Source organism: Nanorana parkeri, unplaced genomic scaffold (assembly GCF_000935625.1).
Source record: "Nanorana parkeri isolate BGI_ZX_2015 unplaced genomic scaffold, ASM93562v1 scaffold1258, whole genome shotgun sequence".
Lineage (NCBI taxonomy): Eukaryota > Metazoa > Chordata > Amphibia > Anura > Dicroglossidae > Nanorana > Nanorana parkeri.
Genome location: NW_017307526.1, coordinates 105,346 through 132,820, shown reverse-complemented (window position 1 = coordinate 132,820; position 27,475 = coordinate 105,346). Strand labels below are relative to the sequence as shown.

The window sequence follows — 27,475 nt, the reverse complement described above, 5'->3', positions numbered from 1 at the left end:
GGCTCAGTCGAGCCGAGGCATATGCCTTCGGCTCGTCTGAGCCGCTCGGTCCACTTCGGGAGCTGTATGGGCTATAGGGAATACTGAACCGAAGGGGTCCTGGGGCCGAGGCTAATCGTGGCTGCTTCGTGAATAGACCCCATAGTCACTGAGATACAGTAGCTATTGGCTATAACAATGATAAGAGCTAATCTCTTTTCCTGTGTGAGAAGAAAGAGGTAAATTGAGGGGAATTTATTAACACTGGAGCAGACAGAATCTGGAGCTTCTCTCTTTTATTTTCAAAGCAAAATGTAATTGCCGGCTTGTTATTCTTTGTTTACCTTATTTCACTTTTCTTCCCCAGTCTTCTCACATTGGCCATTTTAACAAAGGGCAGGTTACTAGATCTCCCTTTACTTCCTAGGACTCTGGCACATGTGACTAGGACATGTGACCATGCAAATCATCTCTGGGAAGGAAAATGCCTTTCCCTGAGATCTCAAGAGGTTACAGATGAGATTTCCCGGCAATGCCCTGATGTTGTAATCTTCCCAGGATGCAATCTTGGGCATATTACATCATTTGTGCCAAAGTGGACCAGGAAATAGATGAACTCTATTTGTAAGTAAAAAAACATGTTTGTTTAGCTAATAAACGTAAGATGATTTTATATCAGCATGCAGAGCTGCATGCTGATGGGATTTTTAGTGAAAGGGGGTAAAGGTCCACTTTAAAAAAATACTATTTTGGGTTTTCCTTTGATTAAAAAAAAAAAATGTTAATCAACATGGACATATCCATTAACATTTACCACCAAATGGAGGCCCAATTTGTCCTGAAAAAAACAAACAAATGTCATTTGCACAGCATTACCACCACTAGATGGAGCCCAGGAGCATAAGATTTCCATTTGCCTAACTTTATGCTGGGTTAAATATTTATACATCAGCCCCAGGGCTGTGCCTAAGATATTAGGCGTCTTGGGGGGAGCTGAATGGTCACTTGCCATGCGGGGGGCGTGGGTGGACGCTGAACTGCGCTGTCAGCAGCTTGGTCTGCCTAACTCACTGACATCACCAGTTGCCAGAAGCTCAGTGGGACGCAATTCAGCATGTCCCTCTAAGCTCTAGGCAATTGGTGACATCAGTGCTGAGTGGGAAGCCACACAGAGCATCACAGGCTACTAAGAGCTCAACCTGGGACACTGTGGCCACCCCCCTGCTGCCCCTCCCGCCACCCAGCCGCCCCCCAAGATACCACCTGAGGCAAAAGTCTCAGGCTGTCTCATTATAGGGATGGCCCTGATCAGCCCTAAGCAGTTGCAAAGATATGTACAGTTTTAATCACACATGTCAAAGTTGAAAAACTGAGTTCAAGAGTTCAGGTTTGTTTTAACCTCCGTCATGAAGGGGTTAATCCATAAACTGCAGAAATCTTCTGATGCCTTAGCTGGGCACAAACACACATTCAGCCACAGTGCGATGTCCAACTTTTGGCATTTCCAAATTTAGCATATGAAAGTGAGGCCACATTTGAGGTCAGATTGATGACTGTTTGCTTATGCACTAAAAGGGCCTGTTCACTACAGCATGAGTGCAATAAAGTGCACATATCACACGCACACGCACACGTATGAGCATTGTGCCCCATGTAAGCATTTTTGAGAAATCAGAGCCGGCAGCCAACAGCAGGATTACTCTTTTGACACAATCATAATTTCTAAACTGACTACAAATATGGAAACATTTATATTGACTTACCTAAGTATCTTGGGTAAAAGTATTCCTAGAAAAATAGAAAGATTCATAAGGGTTAAATCTAACAAGGTTTATCAAGATAGTAATTATGGTCCTTCTTGGTAAGATATCAGAAGGGCTGCATATAGCTTTTTTCAGATTGCATCTGTACACCTCAAATATAGTGTGATGGGTGGAAAGTTAGCACCATTTTTTTTTATACTGGACTGATGCAGCCCGAGAGGGGTTGGGGGGGGCATGTGTATTAAATTGACACTGTCACAATTATAAAGAACAGCCCTACCCCCCAATGTCTGGTTCCCCTCTACGCACTGTGGTTCCATCCACCAGCACCGGCAATCGTGACACAGGGGCCAGAGAAAAGAATCACAGCATTCTGTGATTGGAGGGTGCAGGGATGTGACATCATCTCTCCTCCATTCACAAAACACCTTGTAACTATGTTTAAGATAAAAATAAATACATTTTGTGAATGGGCAAGTAGTGAAGAGGGAAGGGTGATGTGAGTCCTTCACTGCCGGAGTCGCATCTCTCACTCCCCTCAGTGCCCAGAAGCTGGGCGTTATGTGCCAGAAACAGCATGCTGCAAGGCCCCCCTCCACGCATAACACATATTCTTAATGGTAATTTACACACCCGGTGCATGATGTAAATTATAATTTTTTTTCCTGGAGTTCTTTACAACTGGCCCCCTAACCTACCCATACTCACCTTCATAGTGCTGTAAGTGTAAGTGGTGAGTATAAGTGGGTCAGGGATGGGGGCGGGGCTTTAAGGAAACTCACTTTACCTTTTTTGGTAAGACTTACAGGCTGCAAATTCTGAATAACTAAAGTTAGCAAGATGCAAGCAAAGGACACACATTTAAAACAAATTATATTGTCTCTGCTTACCGTTTCAGGGATGTTCTCAAATATTTCCCGAGCTTCTTCCTTATTGCAAAGCTCCTCGATACATTCCCTTTCCAGGTCGCCACCTTTACTTTCCTCAAAAAATGAATTTGCTCTCCGTTTTCTTGTGAGAAATTGAGATGCAGACTGAGGAGATAAAACTGTACAGAAAAGAAACAGACATTTTCTATTGTATGTGTGTAGTTTTCAGCCCCATATGGGCTGATGAAAGAGATGGATCAGATATGCATGACAACAAATATTTATCTCTGAATTAGTTTTGTATGGAGGAGGAAGTGTAAGTGCACTTTTGTACTACCCAGCATCTTTCATTACCTACACATCCTCCCAGCAAATCATAAAAACCAGACTGAGTTGCAAACTGCATGTTCTGCCTATGAGCAGAGATGTTTACAGGGTCTGGCGGCTCCCAGCAAATATTTGAGGGACGTCTGTGGGTCACAGAATATGCTTTACTTTTATGGAAACCTGATACTTTGCCCATTTATTACAAAGTGGCAGGTTCTCCTGGTTGGGCACCCCCCACCACCACTGATACCTTCACTGTGTCTTCAGGTGCTCTTCTAACCTGTGGGAGCATATGGGCTATGGCATGGTGCATGGCGATTGGCCACTCAGGTTCGAGCACTGCATCTTGTCAGGAAGTGAAAAAAGCCACATGCTCCGTCATACCCAAAAGTCCCAAGTATATATGAGGTGAACAGAGTGGCAGGGGAGCACGGGGAGGGAATATATTGTGAGTGAGGAATGCCCTGTCAATAAAACCTTGAATGGGCAAAATGACTGATTTTCTTTAACATGAATAAAGACTAAAAAGAACAACAGGCAAGAGTCCAAGAAAACTTTTCTGGCTTCATAAATGATGACAAGAACATATGCAAAGCCAATGTGTTTGGGAGGGGGTGGGGGGTTGGGGGCTTTGCTTTAGACCATTTCTGACTCCCAAAACGCTTTGGCTGTGCATATCTTTATATCTTCTTGTCATCATTTGGGAAGCCAATAAAGGTTTTTGGACTCTTGAGACGATTGCCTAGCCCCTTAGTCTTCATTCAGGTGGGTTTCTGATTCTGGGTGTCCTCTCTGTCTTCTTTGACTAGACAAGGCAGGGTCCAGCATCTAATCCGTACTACCCCATAGCATATCTTTAAGGCAGTCCTGATGCTTCAGACATCAGCATATTTTAGAATGCAGACATGAATCTACCAAAACCAATTGCAGCCCAAAACAATGGAAGTCTTAGACATCACTGTCCTACTGCATGAACTATTTTGGTGTCTGTTTATATGAGTAACCTGTCAAATGATCTGGTGCTGACTCAACATTCTGCCCTCTGCAGTTGCCTCTTTTCTTCTTGTTTATCCAGAAGTGGAATCATTTGATACCTCTGTAACATAATTGGTTTAACGGCCAAACAAAATACAGAGGAAATAGATAAATAACAACATGAGCTTTATGGAAGCAGCTGCCATTGCCGGAAGGGAAAGGAGCCTGCAGAGGGAATATGCTGGCTCTCCTAAACCGCAGGCATTTCATAATAATAGGCCAGACCACACAGGTGCTTCTTGGGGCACTGAGCAGTTGTAGTCTCCATCATCAAGTCATCTGCCAGCTGGATGTACTTCTGCATTTCTTCAAGTGACCGGAGGGTAAAATGACTGGATACTTACTTTAATTATTAAAAGGAGAATTATGAGGTGAGTGCTTTTCACTCAGCCTCATAATCTGAGCCGACCTGTGACAATGAGACTGTCACAGGTCGGCTCAGTAGATCGGGAAGTGGGCGAACACATACCGGCGCTCTCTCACTTCTCGATCCTGTCACTGCAGAGAGCCGTGACAGGGGAGTGACTGGATTCTCCCCTCCCCTGTCCGATCCTCCAGCGCTGACTGGCGGAACGGATGGGGGAGGGGGCGGGTACAGCTGGCTCTGCCTCTAGATAGGCAGAGCCAGCTGTCACTCACGCAGCTGGGCGGATCCAGACATAATTGTCAGGATCCGTTTCAGCTGCGGCGTCTCAGTATACCGCGAGCTGCAGCTCGCGGTATACTGAGCTTTGGGTAACGGGAGGACGCTAGTTTGTGTCCTCCCGTTACCCTTCGGAGAACTATGGGGGAAAGCCCTAACCCCATAGTTCTCATTTAATATAGCACCATCATATTCTGCAGCATTTTTATAGGGAGAATTAAACCTGTCCCGCCATTTCTTGCCCCAGAGGAGCTTACAGTCTAGAATCTTTACTACATCCTGTGTACACAAATCCAGGTCTAAGGCACCCGATGAAACCCAATGGCTGATGGTGGAAAGCAGAGCAAACCATCAATCAATTTATATTAGTTGCCATTACTGATTTCCTAAGTGATTGGCTTTGATGCCAATCATATGGATTTTATGTTTTCTGAGCCTCTGACCCGAAACAAGCATTCAACAAATAAAGCCAAAGTCAAAATCTACCAAATTGTTTCAGGTCAGGGGCATAGAAAGTACTAATGTAACAGCATCAGCATAACAGCCAGGCAAGATGTAGCAGCTCATATTTCTCTCATGGGGTTATTGTCATGTGGTGTTGTGTACATATCAGATGTTGGCTCTAATGACAGTATTTTGCAGGTGAGGAAACACTTTTGATCTACCTCATGGTATTGGCAATGCCTCCAACACTATTGGTCATACGTACATTAACAAAGAAAAAAATGCTCTACTCAAAACTAGAGAACTTGCCCACACATGCCAATCCAATTTCTTGTTTTGTTTTCCCAGAAAATAAAATGTGAAACTTGATTATTCACTATAGAAAGCCCTCCACTATGAACTTTCTTTCCTCTAGTTTGTATATAATATTCCCCTGTTTTAGGTGAGTATAGTAGTAAATTGAGATTCATGAAGAGTGCAGTTATATTCATACAAATCTTCTATACCCAGCTTTATACAAGCGCGTATCATTCATACCCACTGTAAGATGGGCATTCGGCATAGTACTGGCACACAAGCAGGCCTATTAGTTCAACTAGGGCATGAGAAAGTAAAATTTTACATGTACTATATACTGGCCTACTCATCATGAGCAAATTATCTATAAATAATAAACAGATACCTCAAAGATTTCTACCCTTGACCCAGTGGTGCAGAACCAGAGTCCCAATGGTCCACCTTCTGAGCATATAGGGGATCTGCCAAGCAACAGAATGTGTATGCCTTAAGGTGGCCATACACTGTGTGAATTTTAGCCGGTTCTTGATGGATTAAGGGATGAACAAAAAAAATAGAGCAGATTCCTCCGTCAGCACTTACGAGCCATTCATCCCTCGATTCATCATGAACCAGTCTCTGTCTTCATTGTATTCATCAATCAACCAATCGAAGAAGCCGGTTGGCTGGTTGGTTGGCTGAATGAACAGAGCTGGCAGCCAATGAGCCGGCGGCCGCTGTCACCACAGTCAAGACAGTGGGAGATTCCTCAATTAACGCCTGGAAATGTTGATGCTGGAATCTGTTCTATTTTTTTCGTTCAGTTCACGGCACCATAGGAAAAGCAGAAAGGGAACATTGATTTATTATCATAATTACTATTATTATTATACAGGATTTATATAGCGCCAACAGTTTGCACAGCGCTTTACATTATAAAGAAGACATTACTGTTATAATAGAAATCAAGACAAGATGCTAAGGAGGGCCCTGCCCGTGAGAGCTTACAAACTAAAATGGAGGGATTGGAAAGTACGTTGCTATGAAGGTTGATGTTGAGTTTTTACTATGGGGGATTGATAATAATCTGGAGGGGGGTTGTCTCCTGACAAGCTCTGTATTTTGTGATGCCAAAAAAACTTCTATGGAGCACAGTGTTTAGCATTCAGGCCTTCTGTACTGTTGTCAAAATTTGGAGTGGAGGAGGTTAAATAGATATAACCATACATCATGGCACTTGGGTCTTTTATTTCCCTCATTACCATCTTTAATAGGAAGAACGTTTTCTGCTCCCCTTAATGTTGTTATCCCATACTTGTGATTGTCATGTGATTGTATAACAAATATGGCTTTGTCTGGCACACCAGAATGCACCCTGTATGGCCAACATAGAGGGCTGCCTTTCATGAAACAAATATCCATAGATCCATGACTGGCTTTGTGATATCAAACCTTTGGACTTGTGCTCATTGACATTGAAAACTGAGTCAGAGGCATTAGAATTGTTTATTATTCCTCTTAAAGCACTGTGGAATTTTGTCTGAGCTACTACAATAATTATTGAAATAAATATATATAGTTGTCGTTATAAAACAGAAGATATTCACATATTTTTACAAAGTAGTATATGTAATCCTCAGGACAAGACATGTGAAAACATGTTGGGTTTTACAGTGGAGGGTTTCACGGTTCCATTAACCTAACATCACACTGACCCTAAAGGACCTTCTGTGGGAGAGAAAGCTGTCAGGAGCTTGGGGCTTTATTAGCTAAGAAAGGAATGTTAACACTTCTCCTTATTCATCTACATGTCTGTCCCCTTCTACTTACATCCCTTTCCGCCCCCACAAATTAATAACACTGTCCATGGAGACAATGAACTTTGAACCATTATGAAAAAATACTGGTTTTCTTTAGTTAACAAAAATAATAATGATTAGACCAGAAGACATCTAACACCCTTCCTTCCCCATCCCATATGGCCAGTCCCATCTCTGGGACTCGCCATAACTTTCTTCCCAACTTGGCTGCTGTTCCTATGTAGTGTGCAGGTAGTAAAAGATTATGTAGAGAATTGGTAACAATTAGCAAGCAATTGTGCAGAGCTTCTAAAAAATCTGCATAAAATAAACGATTCCAAAAATATTAATTATGACGCTATAGTTAGTTACCATGCTGCCGCTGCCAAAGATGACTGAATGTATTTCATAGGTTCTTATTATATAGGTGGCCATACTCAGAGAGCCACCCTAAGCTGATATGGTGAGCTCTGACTTAAGCTTCCCATACACCTTACGATTATCGGCCGATTTTTGTATGCGATCGCATTTTCGTCCAATATTCGTAAGGTTAATGGGCAGTGTACAACCGCAAATACTATACAATCGTACAACTTTTGACTTTCCAGCAGGTTAGAAAACTTCAGTCGATCGTACGATTTTCACAAGGTTGGTGGTGTTTCCGTACGTAAAAATTTGTACGATTTACACTGCTCATGCGCAGACGGAAAAAAGGTGCGGTCGATTACCGCAATTTGTCCAGGTGCTCTCTTTTAATAACTGCTGATTCAACTTTGCGATAATCGGGGCAGGATGGAGCCGCCATACAAAAATCGTACGACAAGTTTTGTCTGATGATCGCAAGGTGTATGGGCAGCTTTAGACAGGGTGTGTAGACTATGATTTTCACTGTCATGTTGGAATAAAGCTGATTACGCGCAAGTGCCTCGGTGACTTACTAATGGTGAGAATTTTCCACAAAGCCAATTGAAACGTTTCACACTTTATCAAGTGCAGAGGAATTTTAAAAACATAGGAATTTCCTTTGCACATGATTGGATGATTGAGGTGAATGGAGCTTCACTTAGGTGAAAAATTTACTCTTTTAGTAAATCAGCCCCAAAGAGTACCAAGTGCTGCAGGAGTGCACAAATGTACCAGGTACAGAGTATACATGAGGTCTCAGAGTAAATAAGTGTACTGGGTGCAGAATTGACACAAGCACTACTATCAAATTTCCAAGTGCACTTAAGTCAGATGTAAACTGTACATGAGGGGAATAGAACCAGGTACAAATTTTACATGAGAAGTACATAAGAGTACCAGGTACAGAGTGCGCATGAGAAGTCTGTAAAAGTACCAGGTCCAGAGCGCACATGAGAAGTACATAGAAGTACACACTGCTAATTACTAAGTAATAAGACATCATAGCTCCATGAACAAGAATTAACTGTTAAAAAAAAAAAAAACCTTTCTACCACTACTTTTAGGCCCCATTCACACTAAGGCCCCGTTCACATTGAGCGGTTCGCAAATCGCGCGTTTGTCGCGCAATTTGCATTTTGCGCGATATCGCGCGATTTGTCGCGCGATATCACGCAAATGCTTGCATTGAGCAAGCTTGAATCGCAGCAAAATGCACTCCAAAAAGGGTCCTGCTGTAGCGACACACAACCCGCGACAGCAGGACCCTTTGCCCCATTGCCAAGCATTGGAGCGCGATATCGCGCGGTAAATAGCCGCGATATCGCGGGAATTACCGTGCGATAAATCGCTCAATGTGAACGGGGCCTTGAGCTGAGCATCTGTATGGTTTTCTTGTGTTTTTTTCAGCATGTGTTTCAGGTTTTTGAATTTGTTCTATTATTATTTTTAACCGATTGTTACACTTTCATGCGTGTTTTGTACATTTTTACATTGGAGTCTATTTGGGCCTCAACACAGAACACCTCTACACCTCACAACTCTACCCCAACAGAAGTTCCACATTTTTTTTAGCATTGAGCTTCAAGCCACACTAGGCTTAGGTGTGAATGATCATAACTGATTATAATAGAAGTTCTATCGTTGAAACTTGAAGCACTTCTGGTAAAACTTTGAAACGTGCTACAAAACGCTGAGGTGTGAACGGAAGACATAAACCTTACGCAGGCATAAACTTTAAGAAGACATAAACGTTGCTGGCAGTGCTAAGCAGGGGCTATAAAATCACCATATACACTGAGAAATTACATTGTTCTGGCCTGATCTGACACCAGTTAGCCACAGTAGTAATGTTCCACATATATGGGAAGATTATTGGCAGATAAGCAGTTCTGTGGCTCTTATTTGTGATAGCATGGTGTGAGGACAATCTCAGATTTTTATTTTTTTTGTATTGCAGTAACAAGTAGTAAAACATCATTTTTACTACACATTACCACATTGCATGGTAATGACCATTATTATGAGCATTGCAGTGTCATTTAGAATGGAACCCCAGGGCAATGTTCACTAGCTGCCAATGCACTTATGCTACAGGACATCACTATGCACATACTCTACTGCACAAATTGCTACAAATGCAGGTTTTTATGTGATTAAGTGTAATGCCAACCCATGCACTCACGCCTTAAAGGAGAGCTATGGGGTGAGTAAATTACACTTATCCCCATAGTTAGAGTCAATGTGCAACATTGAAACTGTCGCACGTCGGCTCTATTGATCGGGAACTGAATGAAAACATACCGTTGCACACTCACTTTCTGATCATCTCCCCCGCAGGGATTCCCCCCTCCCCTCTGCGATCCTCCAGCGCTGGCTGGAGGGATGGACGGATGGGGAAGGGCATAGCTGGGTCTCTGTCTAGATAGGCAGAGCTGCTGTCAATCAGCCAGCTGGGTGGATCTCAACAGTATTGTCGGGATCCGTCCCGGCTGTGGCGCTCTCAGCATACAGGGAGCAACAGCCCGCTATATCTTGAATGTTGGGTCATGGGAGGACGTTAGTATATGTCCTCCCGTGACCCTTAAGAGAACTGTGGAAAAAAAAAGGTTACCACATAGTTCTCTTTTAGGCCCCATTCACACACGAATCGGCCGGCACGTACAGCTCTGTGCTGCGTGCGGGGCCGTACCAAGCAGCTGCCGGGAAGGACAGGTGCTGCGTGTGATTAGTACGCAGCCCCCGTCCTTCTCTATGGGGCTACGCGGCCGTACGCCCCTGTGCGCTCACCTCAATTGCAGGTCGGTAGGGGTGTGGGTGATCGTATTCATACGCCGCTGGAATGGATCCTGTATGCGTCCCGGCCAGAAAATCTGCACCTCTGCGTACTGAGGTGAGCGTAGGGGGGCGTCCTTCCCGGCAGCTGCTTGGTACGGCCCCGCACGCAGCATGGAGCTGTACGTGCCGGACGATTCGTGTGTGAATGGGGTCTAAATGCACAAAAATACATGTGTTAACACACTCACATGTGTGAAAAAAAACCACTTGTTATACTTAGCCTACAAAATGATCTGTAGGTCCTATTCAGAATAATAGAACATTTCCAGCAGGATGCATATTTTCTGTACCTGTTATTTTTCCATATCCCAGTACTTACCGCCACGTGTTAATTTTGTATGCCATACCAAGCTCAGTGGCACTCAGATCTGTTGCAAAGCTTGCAAAACGTCAAATAATTAATGGCATGCAAAAGTAAAACAGCAAACGAAAGCACAAAAGCCTCCTATGATGCTAGCTGTTGACAATACAAAGGAAATGAACCAGTCCCCGGTAAAACACATGTTTTGGACTGAGAACCATCTGTGACAAACAACAGGATGTCGGTGAACAATAAGGGAACACACTGGATTCATGGCATGAACTCTTGATCAGTGTTTACAGGCCACAGTCTAAGCTCTCCGCTGGATATCCACTTAGATCTCTGGATACACAATCGTATGGATTAGACACTAAGATGAGTGTAATGCTCTTATATATATCACTCCATCGCCCTAATCCATCGGGAGACTGCTCCTGAGACTCTGTAAACATCCTGAGACCTTTCTGAACGTTTGTAAATTCTAACTTTTCCCGTTCCCATGATTCACCCTTTGTCGAGTCAATTATGTTTTTGAGGCTGGCCATCGATTGGAAGATCTCTCATCAAATTGACTGCTGTGAAGCAGATATCACTGCCACCATTTTCAAATTTCCCACAACGCCACGGTTGGTGAGTGCACGCTTATCAGTCATTGCCTTTTCTCAGGGAAATTTGAAAAATCAAAGATCATCGTCAAGAGGTTGGAGTTGTTGTTTATACATATCCTACATAGCCAAAGTATTGCTGCCAATGTTGAAATTGGTCATGTCATATCACCGGCAAAAATTGAGCCACATGATAGAGTGTTCAAAGACACACACACATGTATCATCAATTGTGTTTACAAAGTACCTTATCAATGTCCCAAAAGCCATACCACCAAGCCCGCAAAGACATTTTTACGTCATTCACACTGATAACACATCCTGGCGCATTTGTGACTAAAGGAACATTCTCTTTTCCAAGGAATCAAGTTGGAAAATCCCTGAACAGTTGTCAGTACTCCCAACGCTCAAGTAAGTTTTAAACAGCTCATATGTTAACCTCTTACATGGCTTATTATCCCTCGATCGGTCAGATTGCTAAAAAAAGTCATGATGTGTGAGGTCAGCTTTGCTCCTAGCGGGCAGCATGGTATGTAGTAAACACAAAGATATAACAAAAGGGAAAGACAAAAGGGGTAATACAGGGAATGTGCAGGAAGACTTACACGTTCGTCCTTCAGACAGCGTGGTCAGCAGTAGAGAGGAAGCCAGCAGGATCAGGCAGACTGCGCTCAGTAACATTATGATCCGTTATAGAGAGGAGGCAGAGGCTGGTACAGGCCGGCCTGCACACTGCTCAGTCTGTGAGCTCAGCTCAGCCTCTTGTTCAGTATGTTGGACTGGGGGGAGCTGTGCTGCACAGAATGGAGAGAGGCACTTCCAGGAAACATCCCTCCCCTGTCAACTGACAAGTACACAAACACAGTACCCTGGGATGAGGTATCCACATGGATTATTATGCTTTATCAGATTGGAGACATTGCAAAACAGCTGGTTATTTACATTAAAGCTGCCCGCCAACACACAACCACTCTGTTTACGTAGAAGTTGCTTATGTGACAAAAAAGGACTTTCATCTGGAACAAAATGACTAAATCAGGCTAGGCCATTTAAAGGACCACTGGAGAGAAAAATATTTAATAAGGGTGACTGCATGGGGTTTAAAGTATATGTCAAGCCAAAAACTTTTTTTTCTATATTTTTTATTTTAAATGACAAATAAAAAATATAGAATAACATAATGGTTTAAAGGTGGGAAAAAAGCAGGTAACATAGAGGCATAGAAACAAAAAATGCTGTTAACATAAAAATATTTTTAAAAAAATAAAACTAGAAGAACACTAGTAAAATTCGGAAAACAAGAAATTTGAGTAACTATTGATCTTAGCACATACGAGGTAAAGAGGGGTACGCCGCCCAAAGCCATCACAGGTTGCCCCTAAGCGCTAAAAAGCTTTATAGGAGCAAACCAGGTCAGAGATTGAACCAGGTCTGGAACAAAGGGGAAAGTGAACGGCCTCAAAAGATTAGACCCCAGGCATTAGGAGGGTCACGCTCAATTTCAGTGACAAAAAAAAGGGGGGAACAAAGGAGGTGTAGCAAGAGGGAAGCAGAATATAGACAAGAGGCATTGGAGAAAGAAAAGGTTTTTCTAATTTTTTAAAGAGGGAAAGCTGGCCATACACTGGTAGATTTTTATACAAACGTTCATAGGAAAAATCTTGTCAGAACATCTGGTAATGCCATCAGTGACTTGAAGAATGTCGTTTGAAATTTTGTTGGTTTTTACATTCGGTTTTGTAATAAATGAGGTTCCCAGAACAAGAGCCACATTTACTATCAGAATTTGGCTCATTCAAGAAAAAGTCTCCATCCTGATCCTTCGATTCATTTTTTCCTCAACTCGTTTAAACTTGAGCATCGATTTGACACCTTAAATATTTGAAAATTGAAAGAGAGTTCCAAAAACAAAGTTGTAACCGTTTATACCCAGCTTTAGAAAAGATTAGAACTCCTGTCTGTTTGTTGTTTCTATCCAAGAGATGTATCTTCACTTCCTGCCTTGTTGACAACAGTTTATGCTTACCAATCTGTAATTTTCCTTTCCTGGCACATAAATATGGCAGCATACACGTGGGTAAGCTCCACCTCTTCTCAGCCCTTAGGACTGACTACACTATAAGTTTAAAGGAGAACTATGGGGTGAGTGAATTACACTCATTCCCATACTTAGAGCCGGCGTGTGACATTGAAACTGTCGCACGTCGGCTCTATTGATCGGGAAGTGAGCGAAAATATAACGCTGCTCGCTCACTTCCTGATCATCTCCCTGTAGAGAGCGATGACTCCCCACAGGGATTGACCCCCTCCCCTCTCCGATCCTCCAGCACTGACTGCAGGGACGGATGTAGGAGGGGGCGGGCATAGCTGACCCTGCCCCTAGATAGGTAGATCTCGCTGTCAATCAGGTGGCTGAGTGGATCTCAACAGTATTGTTGGGATCCGCCCCAGCTGCGGTGCTCTCAGCGTATAGCCGGCATTAGCCAGCTATATACTGAGTCCTTCCATGGCCCAACATAGAACTATGGGAAAAAAAAGTTACCCCATATTTTTCTTTTAAGCACCATTATAGTCACAATACTGCAAGCTGCAAACAAGGGTGGGACTTCTATGGTTCTATATTTTATGGCCCTTAGGACTGACTACACTATGTACAATTTTCCAGCTCTTCTGGCACAAACATGGCAGCATGCACATGAGTAGGGATGGTCTCGATGTTCGTTGAACACACAAACTGTCAGGGCTCCCCACAAGGCACTGCGCACCGGACAGTGCCTTGTGAAGCCCTGATTGGGTAAAGCAATGTACCTGACCAGAGGTCAGGTGCAAGACTTTACCCATTCACAGCACAGTGCACTGTGAGAGCCATGATTGGGCAAAGTAATGATGACTTTGCCCAATCATGGCTCACACAGCTAAGTCCTGTCAGGTGCCGGACAAATCTAAACAGTTGGGCGGAGCTAGCTGGTTGTCACCGCTAGCTCCACCCATTTATTTATATTTTGCCGTCATCTATCAGAATGCCATTCTGCGGTGGGAGTTCGTCGCGAGCGGTCGGGTCGGCGGGCGTCGGGTTTTAAAAAAAAAATTATTTATAGGTACCCTGCTGTGAATAAGCCCCCTGCCCGCATCCCCACAACCAACGCCCCAGGGCTTGTTGTGAAGAAGTTCTTGTCCCCACTGGCACGCACGGAGACAAGGTGATTTTCCAGGGGCGACCCTGGAAAAGCCCCCTCCCAGTGCCGAGGGCATGTGGCCTGGTATGGCCCTTTTTTTTTAATGGGGTCATCCTAACCATTCTACCAGATCTAAAGGGTCTGGTATTGTTTGGGAGGGGGAACCGCACGTTTTTATGTTTTTTTGTTTGTTATAAATGTAATTTTTTCAATGTCATTTTTGCTGCAACAGGTTCTATACATTGTACAGATGCGCCACTTTACAGGCAGTTTAAGGGGACCCCCCAGGCACTATATTTGAAGACATTTTTCATTTTTATTGTTACACTTTAAGCAATTTTAAAATCACTACTCCTTTAAAAACTGTATTTTTTTAAAGTGTTTCTTTCATTGATACATGTCCCCCAGGGCAGTAACCGAATCCCCATACACTTCTTATGGCCAATAACCTGCATATAAGCCTTAAAAATGGGGACATTTGATTTTCTGAGTTCTGGTCCAATAGACTTTCATTGAGTTTGAAGTTCGAGTTTGAACTTTTTCCATGTTCTAAAGTTCGAACTGGAACCGAACTCGGGTGTGTTTGGCCCATCACTACACATGAGACAAAACAATAGAGGATGATGTAGCAAAATATTTGTTAAACATTCACAAAGTAGAATGGAGAAGCTCTCTCCCGAAATGGACCATTGTCTGAGATGCTGGGTCCACATGATAACTGGACAGGAAGGTGCCATATGATGCCCAAGTTGCCACCCAGCAGCTGACCTCTAATGAAACACCTTTGCAGGCTGCACATGATGGTGATAATGCTGTGGTGGAGTGTGCCTTAAGACTTGCTGGAAAATAGAGCCCTTTGGTGGCATAGGCTTTTTGGATCACCTTCACAATCCAGGTTACCAATGTGCTTTGCAGAAGTCGGACACTCCTCTCAAGCGCCAAATGGAATCACAAACAGGTGCTTGTCTCCATGTTACAGTCCTGACGTTGTACACCCTAACAACCGTGTGTACATCTAGTGCATGTGGAAGCACTGAATCCATGTCTCAGAAGGATGGCAGCATCATGTCCTGAGCCAAATGGAATCTGCAAATACATCTAGAACCAGGAGAGGTCCTACGGAAGGAACTGAACTCTCTTTGAAGGGTAACTCTTCATACATGCTTTGACAAATTGACAATTAGGTGGTGTGACACCAAGCATGTACCAAGACTGATAACCCATATATTAGAACTTTGAAGGTGTTAACCCTCTTCGCCATGTCCAGGCTTAGCTGTAGGCCTTCTGCCAGAAAGGATCGGATTCTGTTCAGTATCCTGAATAATATCACAGCATTCAGAGGAAAACCTACCACAACTTGAAATCCCACTGGTACAGGAGGGCATCTACTCCCTTTGTTGAAAAAAAATCTCCTCCTGGCCAGAAAATGATTGCACTTCATGTTGGATGGAGAAGCCATCCGATCTAGTTCTGGTAACCCCCAATGGCTGCATGTCTGAAGAAAATCCTCTTGTCTCAGGGACCATTAATGGGTGTCCATTATTTCCTGGCTCAGGTAATCCACCAAACAATTCTGAGGGTCCAAAATGTAAGTGGCTGTCAAGTCCATTAGGTTCTTTCGTGCGCACAGTATGAACAGTTTCACCTTCAACAACAGAGAGGAGTTGCCATCACCCTCATTATGAAAATACAAAACAGCTGTCTTGTTGTCTAGTTGCAACTTCATTGTATTCTCTGTGATGTTCAGGGTGAAGACCTTATAAGCCTGACCGGCTGTCTTCAATTTTAGGATGTTTGTCACTTGTAATGCCAGGATGATTGCCCACTGCCCTATGAAATAGGCGGTGTGCATGTGTGTGCACAGCCCACCTGGAATAGCCTGAGGATCCAGTGAGCCCATCTGACCATCACTGCCATCATCGTCTCAATTAGCCTGCAACACCGTGCTGCTGATAGATGGCAACTGGACATCGCTGCCTGTACCTTTGCCTTCAATTGTTGCATTTTGTTGTTCAGCAGTTCTTATTGTATCTAGAACTGCACCCAAAAAAACATTATCTCTAATGGGACTAGCTGGCTCTTCTACCATTTGAGGCAGTTGACAATTCAACCAACTTCTCCAAAGTTTGAATCAATATGGGCCCATGGTCTCCAAGAGAGCCTGGTGACACTGAGAGACCAATAGAATGTTGTCCAGGCAAGTCAGTGCAGTACAAATATGCACTGGAGAGATTGAATGTAAAGAGCCAATAAGGGGGGCAAACAATCTGCACTATCAACTGGGGCAATTCCATTCAGAAAGATTGTTTTTAAATTCTTCTGTTGAGGGCCTTTAAATCCAAGACTGGCTTGAAGTCTCTTCACTTTTTATCTCTACCAAGAAGAGAGGTGAAGAAGAGAGGTGAATACAAACCTTCTCCGTTTGAAACCAATCAAATAGTGTATTGACACAAAATATTTTTTACCTACTCTATCATTGTTTGGAGTGTCTGATGACATCCTGGATCAAAGTGGCTTCTAAATCTCAGATGTGAAGACCTATTTGGTCTTCAACATTTTAGGAATAATTATTGCATGCCCCTCCAGTGTTTTTCTGGGCTCTTTTCCTGACCTATATGACCTGGCCTCCCTGAATCTGTAATAAGCTTGTCTCATTTCCCAGGACTGATACTGTCTCTGAGGTCTTTTGATAAATATGGGATAAGACCTGACTTGCCACCTGTGACCTCTGACAAGGCTGACTCCATCTTACTTCTGAACAGTGCAAATTCCTCAAAGGCAATTTTGCACTAATTATTATTTGATGAGGGATTGACTGACCAAATAATAGGGCACCAGAGCAAGTTGCTGGTCAACTTCAGTTTATCTAGCGCCTTAATTATATGTTTTTTTTCTTTTTAATACATTTTTTTTGTGTGTGTGTTTAAGGTGTGTCATTAGCTTGGCTAATAAAGCTGAAGTTCAATCTGCTTATAGCTTGCTTTTTCTCTCTCCCAATTCCCCCCCCCCCCCCTTATCAACATGCTAATTAAAGTTTTAAATAAAACATTTCCATTTTCATTACATAACTTATTTTAGACATCACTGGGTATCTTTGCTTCTCTATGCAATACAGGCAGATTATAGCTGAAGAAGGGGCTGGCAGGGTACATCAGTACATAATGTTATGAAAAAAATCACAGCACCCTGCCTCAGTACATCTCTCAAGAACCTTAAGGGCCCATTCACACCACATCCAGATCATCTCCAGACCGGACCAGATTGTTTCCGGACCCAAAATGCATCCTAATGTATCCCTATGCGATTTATGACCTCTGTTCACACCAGCGCAGTCCATCCAAGTACAGATCAGACCAGAAAAATACTGCATGTCTCATTTTGTCTGGTCTGGAATGCACTGGAACTGTGCAGAGGTTCATGCCGTTTTCCAGACCAGATTTGGACCAGATGTGGTCCAGAAAATAGTGTGAACCTGCCCGCAGTTCCAGTGCATTCCAGACTAGACAAAATAAGACATGCAGTATTTTTCTGGTCTGGTCTGGAGCGGACTGTGCTGGTGTGAACAGAGGCCAGACATACCATAGGGATACATTAGGATGCATTTTGGGTCCGGAAACAATCTGGTCTGATCTGGTCTGGAGATGATCTGGATGTGGTGTGAATGTAGCAGTAGGCTGGCTCCTGGGAGCACTTGTGGAAACACCCACGTGTGATGCTGAGCCTCCGTGTTTCAACTAAAATCCAATGAATGAAGGAGGTGGTGTTAGGGAACCAAGAAACCAGACAGAAACTAAAGTGCAGGTTAAAAATACAAGGAGTTTTTTGAGAATAACAATTAACAAAAATGTCAAAAAACACAGCAGGTAGTTGGCCAAACCAGGTCACGGAAAACTGAGAGCAGAATGAATGGAAACAATAGCCGGAGTCAGGAACCAGGAAGTCAGTCAGCCAGAGCCAGGGTCATACACGGAGACCAGGAACAACAGCAGAGCACTTGGTAGATCAGAGCACACGCAAGGGCTGAGACTGAATAGACAAGCTGATGACTAAATAGTGATCTGGTGTTTACATCATCACTCTGAGGCAGGAATTTTTTATGAGTTTCTCAGTTGCAGAATGAGGATGTTTGCAGGTTTGGTCATAAGAGGGCACCAAAGTGAAACAACAGTGTTAAACATACTACAAACAAGACATGCTGCAGCCGACTGGGGGAGAAAAGGTAAGAAACCCTGATAGACAGAAACGCTGGAGAGTAAAGTGCTATATGATGCTGGATGTCCTCCAGTGTGGAAATGAGACGGGCTCTATCTGACTTGCAGCAGCTTGTAATGGACATTATGAGAAGCTCACAGTGTGCAGGGAAATCAGGGTCAGTGATTTCAGTACAGAAGAGGATCCTGTACAACTGTACAGACTGAAGGGAAAACTGGAGTTCAGCTTTAAGGGATTTTGTTCTGGCAATTAGAATAAAGATGGCCCTCTGTCGGACGAAGCCCCACCCCCGCCGGATGAAGCCCTGCCCCAAACCCGTCCCCAGGCTAGTGTAAAGGAGGAAGGGAGGCGACAGGGAGGAGCCTCCCTGTACCTCACTAGCTTGTCACTGCTGAGGCATCGAGATTGATGACCTCAGTGGGGTTTTTATTTTTATTTTTTTGATTGGACAGCTTGGACCAATGGTGCTTTGACATTAGTCCAAGCCATCCACAGAGCTCACGCTTCAACAAAGAGTAGAGGCTGTGACAGCTCTGGCTTCAATAGTTAGATGACACAAGCAGTGGGGAAGCCCGCTGCAGTGTACACTAACTACCTGTCAAAAGCTGGATGCAGCAGCGCTCCGTCCGTGACAGGTTACATAGCGGGGAGAATTTCCCTGCTGTGTAACCTGTTAGATGTCGATCTGAATGGAGAAAAAGCTGTCAGCTTCAGACTTGAAGCTGACAGCTTTTTCCTGCATATTTCTAGGTGAGGCTCTGCCTCATCTGCCTCCCCTGACCGCATGTCCCTGGTGCATGGGGGGGCCAGCTGATTCTGCAGGAAGCTAAAACATTTAAACATCAAGGAGCAGCATCCAGTGTAAGGGATTTCATTAGCATTTTAAATAGCTTAAAAACCTTTTGACTTTAATATCAGTTTAAGAAATAAAAAATCTGACAGAGATTCTAGTCTTTGTTACTCTACTAAAGAAAAGCATTTTAATTTTTGTCTGCGCTGCTTTTGTAAAGTTACCCTCATTTTCTGTTTGGTAAAACATTGTTAGCATGACGCAAAGGGCTGATTTATTACTATACGCTGGGCGGACGCCTTTCATATGACATATTACCTCCACTAAATGACACGGAGGAGCATAGGAATTTCATATATGCTGGGCAGAATGCATTTATATTATATATTATTTATATTTTCTCATTTTTATATGCAGACCTCATGGTCCAACAAAAGTGACAAACCATCGCACAGCTCCTGGCCATGTTCCAGATCATGTGATAACCATGAAAGACAATGGAAATGTGCATACAAACCCAGAGGCGTATATCCACCGTAAGGCAAACTAGGTGTTTGCCTTGTGTGGCACTTTCCAGTGAGGTAGCAAAAAATGCTGCTCCAAAACCAGTGAGGAGAGTCGGGCCGGCTGGACCCACAGAATCTGTCTTTCTGTGGGTCCAGCCGGCCCGACGTCTGTCTTATCAGGCAAAATAAATAGCGGCACGGTGGTGGAGGGGGAGCCTAGTGAGATGCAGTCCAGCCAGCTTTGTACAGGAGGTGGAGGAGAAGCAGCGAGCTGCTCAGGGCTGGCATGCGATCTGATCTGACCATAGATCAGGGTCATGCGATCTGATCTGACCATAGGGTCAGCCACCATAGACCTGCACAAACCACCTGAGACCCACACAGCCCACCTGAGACCCACAAAGCCCACCTGAGACCCCCCCTTCCCCACTACATATCACAACCTGTCAGAAGCTGAATACAGTGTGCGCCAGGTACCAGTGACTGGCAGGTTACACAAAATGTCCTAAACAGGAAGGGTTGGTGCAAATTTAGATTTACATCGCTCCCGTGATGGACTACAATCTCAATACAAATGAACTTCCTTGGTGGTAATCCCGAGTGTGGCTCGGGGTTAATTTTTAGTACCATAAGCGGTAACCCTGAGCCACACTCAGGATTACAGCGTAGCGTTACTTACCTTGTCTCTTGAGCCGCGCCGTGTCCTCCGGCCGATGCCAGCATCCGTCGCCCGGGGGTTCTATCCCTTGCGAGTGTCCGTGTCACAAGGGGGTGGAACCGGCGGGAATTTTAAAAATAAAGATAACGAGAGAAAAAAAAAGAACAAAAAAAGGGGGAAAAAAATGAAATAATCAGACCGTCCGGGAGGTTAATAAACTAATGAGATTGTAGTCCATCACAGGAGTGAGCTTGGAGCGGTGACTACTATATAACACACACACAGACCATGGGGAACAAAAGTAGCCACCCTCCAGAAGGAAGGACAGTGTCAGCACCAATTCAGAGATGATTTGAGGATCTACAGCTGAGTGATATCAAGTAGTAGGTAACTTGACATGTCTCATCGTCTTTCCTGATGGCAAATAGACTAAATTAGGGGTAGGCAACCTAAGCACTCCATCTGTGCTAAAACTACAAATCCTACCATGCCTCTGGGAGTCATGTGCCTGTGGCTTTCAGGGTTTTGCAATCCCTCATGGGACTTGTAGTTCCACAACAGCTGGAGTGCCAAGTTTACCTACCCCTAGACTTTAAAGCAGAACTCCGGGGGGAGGGGGGAATATTCACCCTTGCCAGGGGCATCCCCAGGCATGCTGTCCCCCTGAGACATGCGACATCATCACACACACACATAATGACGTTACGCATGCTTACCCGCTGGCTGCCATCATCATGTTGGACGCCAGCAAAGGGAGGAGGGGACATTCACCTGGCAGGATAAGGTATGCCATCAGGTCCCCTCCTCTCTTGTGCAACTGTCGTGCTCTCGGTCCATGATTGTCAGTGATATTGGTGTCACCCAGAAACAGATGAGACAGTCTGCTGATTAGTAGGGTGTGTGCTGTTTTTTGTTTCTTCGGTGAGCACGCCTCTCATTGTGTTCTGCATTGTAATGTACAGTATAATCAAATAAAGTAGCTGGAGCTTTTCTTTTTGCTGACTGACTGCTAAGCCAAAAAGTAAAACAAAATTGTAAAATATAAACATTTAGGGCCCATTCACACCACAGTGCTGTGCTACAGGCATGGTGTTTGTGCATTTTAGTACATCACACAACGCAATGCAGAACATGTTACCTCTTATTCATTGTATCTCTATGGGTGGCAAATTCATGTGGAATATAATCAATATAGTCTAGCAAATTAATGGTCCGATATGGTTGTCAAACAATAATTTATCTTGTTTGTTTTGTTTTTTTTGTTTGTTTTTATGAAACTTTTATGATATCTTAATGAAAAATAGATTTTTTAAATTAATGTGGATGATCTGATTGTGGTCTTTGCCATCTTTGAATGGCCGATTAACCTACCAATTTGTTATATTCTATATGCGGGTGAGTTGGCATTTGTCTTGGGACCCCTGCATTTTCTGTTTAACCTACTTTTAGTATACTATGCACAAAGTGCATGCACGATTTTTTTGCAATTGCACTGCACTGGAACGCAAGACGTTGCTCTACCACGTGTTCCGGTGTGGGCGATCGCACTGCAAGCAGGAGGCGTGTCTGCAGTGGCATTGACATGAATGGCACCACCACAACCCCTCCCGCCCAAGAACGCTAGGAGGCATTGAATGTGCACTCCAGTGCGTTCATGGCACGGAACTGTGCCATGAACGCACTGGATTGTGTGCATGGGCCCTCAGGGTGTTGTGGTGCTTTACAGCCACCCACATTTTACTTTCCTGGAGACCAGTCAGTGAAGGTGTTCACTGAATAGTTTCTGCACCTTGCATATCGTCAATAGTTGTTTGCTCAGGCTATCTGCATTAGCCCATTATTGCCTACCTTTATGGCCACGCTCTTAAGCTGTGTAAAAACAGGTTTATCTTAACACAATTTTTGAATTAAGATTGTACATATCTTGTTTTAATATCAAATTAAATAATGTAAACACGGTAAAATAATATCGGTGAGGTATTAACAACAAGGCCAGCAGCAGCAACATAACATCTTGCAAGGGTTTTTCTTTTTGTATCTAACAGCCAATTTAAACTTCTCGTTGGTCTTTTGGACATAGTCCTCTGTATTTCTTGTGGCCATTTCAATATTGTTTAAGGCTTCTCCTTGTTCCTCCACTAAGACATAAATATGGAGAAAGATGTCTCTTAGGTCCTTTATCTGATGTTCTAAGCAGACCAGCTCTTTGTGTCTTTGCTCAATTTCGTTTAATTGTCCTTTAGTGATTTTTGCTTCGGTGAGCAGGTTCCCATTGAAGACATCCCATTTGCCTTGCTCCACCATTTTGTTTACTTCATCCTCACTTATGTCCGTTCCTGCTACCTCAAGTTGCCTTATGATAAATGTTTTACATTTTGCTTGCTTTATTCCAATTGTGTCATTGTACTGAAACATTGCCTTCTGGAAACTTCTGAACAGTGCAGCATGGTGGGTTTTCAGAATCCTGGTAAGACTAGAAGACTGGCCAAAGTCTGTTTCTGCTTTTTTCACTTGGAGTGATAAAGTGTCCAGGCGGTTCTTAATGTTCTCTGCTTGGGCCTTGATGTCCTTTGTAATATTGCTTTCCTTCTTCAGAACACTGAATCGTCTCATGGATGAGACCAGGACCCGCTGCTGTTGTCCAAATTTTACCACATTCTGTGAAAGCTCATTAATTTCATTCTGAAGTTTTTTAATGTCATGTAGGTAGGAATCGATGACAGGCTCCCGTTCAAAGATGACAGCTTGCTGCGGTAGGTCTGTGGGTTCTTCTCTGGAATTCTCAGTATTCTGGGATGACTCAAGGTCTTTTGCCCTTTGCATCAGCTCTTGAAGGCGGTCCTTCATTTTGACTCTGATTTCTTGAAGCAATCGTCACTCTCAACATAGATAACCTCTGAGGCCTAGAAATTCAAGATAAAAGAAAAGTATTACGAATTTGCTTGTAGGAGAGTATGTTCATGTGTATCTTGCATCCCTGCTTGTTACACAATATTAGGCACAGCAGCTTTCTTAAAAGGAAAGTTAATGCTAAGTATGTATTCTGTGCTGTTAACTTAAAGGGATGCTTACACTTTGCCAATCTAAGGCAAAGTCACACAGTGTTATTCACTAGAGGGTGAAGAATTTGAAGAAGGCAGGAGAAGTGAACAATCTAGGCCGAAATAGATGATTCTGAAAAATTCTCAAATTCAGGTCACTTTCCAATTCAGCTATGTTGGCCTAGATTGTTCACTTCTACTGCCTTCTCCAAACTCTTCACCCTTTTGTGAATAACCCTGACAGTGTCTGTCTAAAAAAACACCCCCCTTCCCTTCCAACATCGATATTTACCTCTCCAACTCTTCCCTTGCCGCTTCTACCTCAAGTTGCAGCTGCTATCAAAATACATGGTGTTATTATTACTATTATTATACAGGATTTATATAGCGCCAACAGTTTGCGCAGCACTTTACAATATAGGGAAGACATTACAGTCACAATTATTATTATTATACAGGATTTATATAGCGCCAATAGTTTGCACAGCGCTTTACAATATAAGGAAGACATTACAGTCACAATACAAATCAAGTCAAGATGGTAAGGAGGGCCCTGCCCCTGAGGGCTTACAATCTAAAAGTATCCTGTATAATAATACTGGTTGATGTTTGAGCCTGGAGAAACCAGTGCTCAGGCCAAGAGATAGGCTGCTGGACATTAGCACTGCATCATGGAACACGGGCACATGCCCCCTATCCCCCATACCTGGAAGCACCTGCAAATGTGTGCCCAAACAAATTCCTAGAGTGGTGAGTATCACTGGGCCAGGTGATGGCTTTGCACAGACACTGTCACTTTGCCCTGACTGGGAGTGGTCAAAATTTCACCGAGCTGATGTCAGGGACTAGAGGGGAGTTATACAAAGTGACTTCAAGAAGTAATTTCTGCTAAAGGGGGCAAAGCCAGATTCTAAGGTCAAGGGTATCATTACTTTTTCCAAAGTACATCATTACATCTATTAATGTGGTGTACATATGTGAATATGGTGTGATTGAGCAAAAAAAATGTTACTCTAATATTCCTATTTATCTTTGTGACTTGCAAATGTTTACTTACACAAATGTACAAGACTTTCTCTACTCAAACTTTAATGTGATCCCATACGGATCGACATTTACAAGCTGCTACTGTTGACTTGTTATTAAACATGGCGACTTAAAGTGTATGTGAAGCCAAACACATTTTTTTTTCTAATTTTGGATAGAGTGGGGAAGAATTAGAACGTATGTTGGGTTCTTACTGCTTTGTTAGAGGGATTTACCCTCACTTCCTGTCCTGCTGACCATGGTCTCAACAGCCAGGGAGTGAAAGAAAATATGACACAAGCAGAGATACAAATCTGATTGGAGTTGTAGTCTTTACCTTCTCTACTAATTAAAAACATTTTTAATGTTGCCGGGGTTGCTGTTGGACCGTTCTCCTCACTTTCCGTCAAGTAGAATGTCAGAAGTCTAGGATGTGAGGGTGAATCCCTCCAACTGAGCCCCGGATTGGAGTAAGAACCTGACAGGGGTTCTAAGTCTTCCCTGTGCTATGCAAAACCAAAAAAAAAACATTTTCACTTAACATACACTTTAAGGGCTGTCATCCTGATCCTGGCTAAACTACAGACATGTAAGCATAGGTTTCCCCCTCCTCCCCCCAATTCAGTTTCCCCCTCCTCCCCCCTAAACGGTCTGGTAGGAATTTTAAGGGGGACCCCAGCACCCTAAACTCCCTTACCAGACCCTTGATTCGAGCAGCAGCCTGGCAGATCAGGAGGGGGGGAGGGGGAAACGAGTGTGGTGCACCCCGCACCATACCAGGCCACATGCCCTTAACATGGGACCCCCTGGCAAAGCACCTTCTCCCCATTTCGATGAGGACAAGAACCTATTTTCCACAAATCTGGCCCGGTGGTTGTAGGAGTCTGTGGGAAAGGGGGCTTATATGAATCTGGGTGCCTCCATTCACAAAGGAGGCACCCAGATGCCACCCCCCCCCTCGAGTGTGGTGCGCCCCGCACCATACCACGCCACATGCCCTTAACATGGGACCCCCTGGCAAAGCACCTTCTCCCCATTTCGATGAGGACAAGAACCTATTTTCCACAAATCTGGCCCGGTGGTTGTAGGAGTCTGTGGGAAAGGGGGCTTATATGAATCTGGGTGCCTCCATTCATAAAGGGGGCACCCAGATGCCTGTAAACAAACACATAACACCGTAACAACTACCCCCTACTCATTTACGAGGGGGGTCTGGGTATCCCATTATTAAAGGGGGGCACCCAGAATCCTATAAGGCCCCTTTCCTGCAGACCCCCACAACCCCCTAGCAAAGCACCCTCCCATTTTGAGGGCATGTGGCCTGGCATAGTGCATGGGGGGTGCACCCTTGTCCCTCCTCCTCCTCCTCCTTTTCTTGCTCTGCCAGACTGCTGCATGGATCAAGGACCTAGTAAGGGATTTTAGGGGGGATCCCACAGTTTTTTCCTTCTTTTTTTGGTGTTGGGGTCCCCCTACAATTCCTATCAGACCTAAAGGGATGAATTGTAGAGGGGAGTCCACACTGGGTTTTTCATTATCAAAAATTGGGATACGTTCAGATTCGTTATTTCTTTCATTTGGAAATTCGGATGCATCCAAATATCCGAATATGGTGAAATTCATCCGCTTTTTAATTCGGAACGAAAGGAATCTACTTAACTACATAATGACTCACTAATCTGGAACAAGCATACAGCCAGTGAATTCTAAACTGTGTCCAGCACTGAACAGACTGTGTATGAACTATTCAAGATGCAGGAAAAGCTTGTGAATACGAGCGAGCTCAACCCTTCCCATTCCACTCAAGTTTGTAAAATAACACAGCAACACAAACCTAGCAGTAACACAATTACTTATGCTGCCACTAACTTTGTAATTTCCTTGAAAAGTTCATTAGAAGGTCATGTGAAAGTAAACTTCAGATAATGCTATGAAATGTCTAAGATAAGGTCATTCCACAATTTGGACAGCAAAGATTAAACTCATTCCCTCTATGCTTTTTTATTCTTATTTTTTTTTCACTTAAAATGTATGTCTGAGCAAAATAATAATATTAGGTACATCTTCAACATTTCCCTATGTTCTGTGTGTTTAAAAACACTGCAGTTAAAGATAAATACCTGCCGGTTCTGCCAAAAATGCAGTGAGCTCCTAACGCTGCCGCTGCCACACTCAAATCCAAAGCTGTGTTGTGAGCCCTGCCTGAGTTCTCCCCTTTTGGACTACAGATTACCACCCATCCTTATCACAGGGGTAGACAAATTAATATGGAGTTCAGGAGCCAGTCTATCCAATCCAAGTGTCAGCCGGGTTTTATTTCAGGAGCCAGCTCCATTGATAACAACTAGAGAGAACCACAAACGTTGGATGCCAGCTATCATTTTTAAGGAGCATTGGTTACCTGGCTCCTGGGATTTGTCTAGCCCTGCCTTATCTTCTTAACATAAGGGGGAGGAGCAGGGTTGTCCCTATAATGAAGCAGCCTGAGGCGATTGCCTCAGGTGGCATCTCATTGGGTTATGTGGTCCTGTCTTAGAAACTTGTGACACTCTGTCTGGTGTCCCGCCCAGCTTACTGACATCACTGATTGCCAGGAGCTGAGTGAGAAACTCTGGCTGGCATTCCTGCCCAGCTTCTGGCAACTAGTGACTCTAGTAAGCTGGATTGGACTCCAGACAGAGCCAGAGTCAGTGGATCACCCGCGGCAGAGGTACCGTGCATCAGCTGCTCCCACCCCCGAGTAACGTGCACTGCCAGCAATCCCCTTTACCACCATCCCCACAAT

The 27,475-nt window shown here is 43.8% G+C and overlaps 2 protein-coding genes across 3 annotated transcripts in view; both read right to left on the bottom strand.

Moving 5' to 3' along the window:
• PROS1 (protein S (alpha)) overlaps positions 1-12,241 on the bottom strand; it is a 43,641-nt gene extending 31,400 nt beyond the window's left edge. For both annotated transcript variants that reach the window (XM_018568885.1, XM_018568886.1), the window contains exons 1-3: positions 11,887-12,241; positions 2,633-2,790; positions 1,743-1,767 (exon numbers count right to left, since the gene is read on the bottom strand). In XM_018568885.1, the coding sequence (XP_018424387.1) occupies positions 1,743-1,767; positions 2,633-2,790; positions 11,887-11,962 (259 nt within the window). In that variant the 5' untranslated portion in view covers positions 11,963-12,241. The remainder of the gene's footprint in view (positions 1-1,742; positions 1,768-2,632; positions 2,791-11,886) is intronic.
• Positions 12,242-22,551: 10,310 nt separating this feature from the next.
• STX19 (syntaxin 19) lies at positions 22,552-23,514 on the bottom strand. The gene has a single exon (XM_018568882.1). It carries the CDS (start codon positions 23,468-23,470, stop codon positions 22,604-22,606), a length of 867 nt encoding a protein of 288 aa, XP_018424384.1. The 5' UTR covers positions 23,471-23,514; the 3' UTR covers positions 22,552-22,603.
• Positions 23,515-27,475: the final 3,961 nt, after the last annotated feature.

Excerpts from the sequence above, each read along its gene's own strand:
- STX19 (XM_018568882.1), bottom strand. The coding sequence starts at position 23,470 with ATGAAGGACCGCCTTCAAGAGCTGATGCAAAGGGCAAAAGACCTTGAG.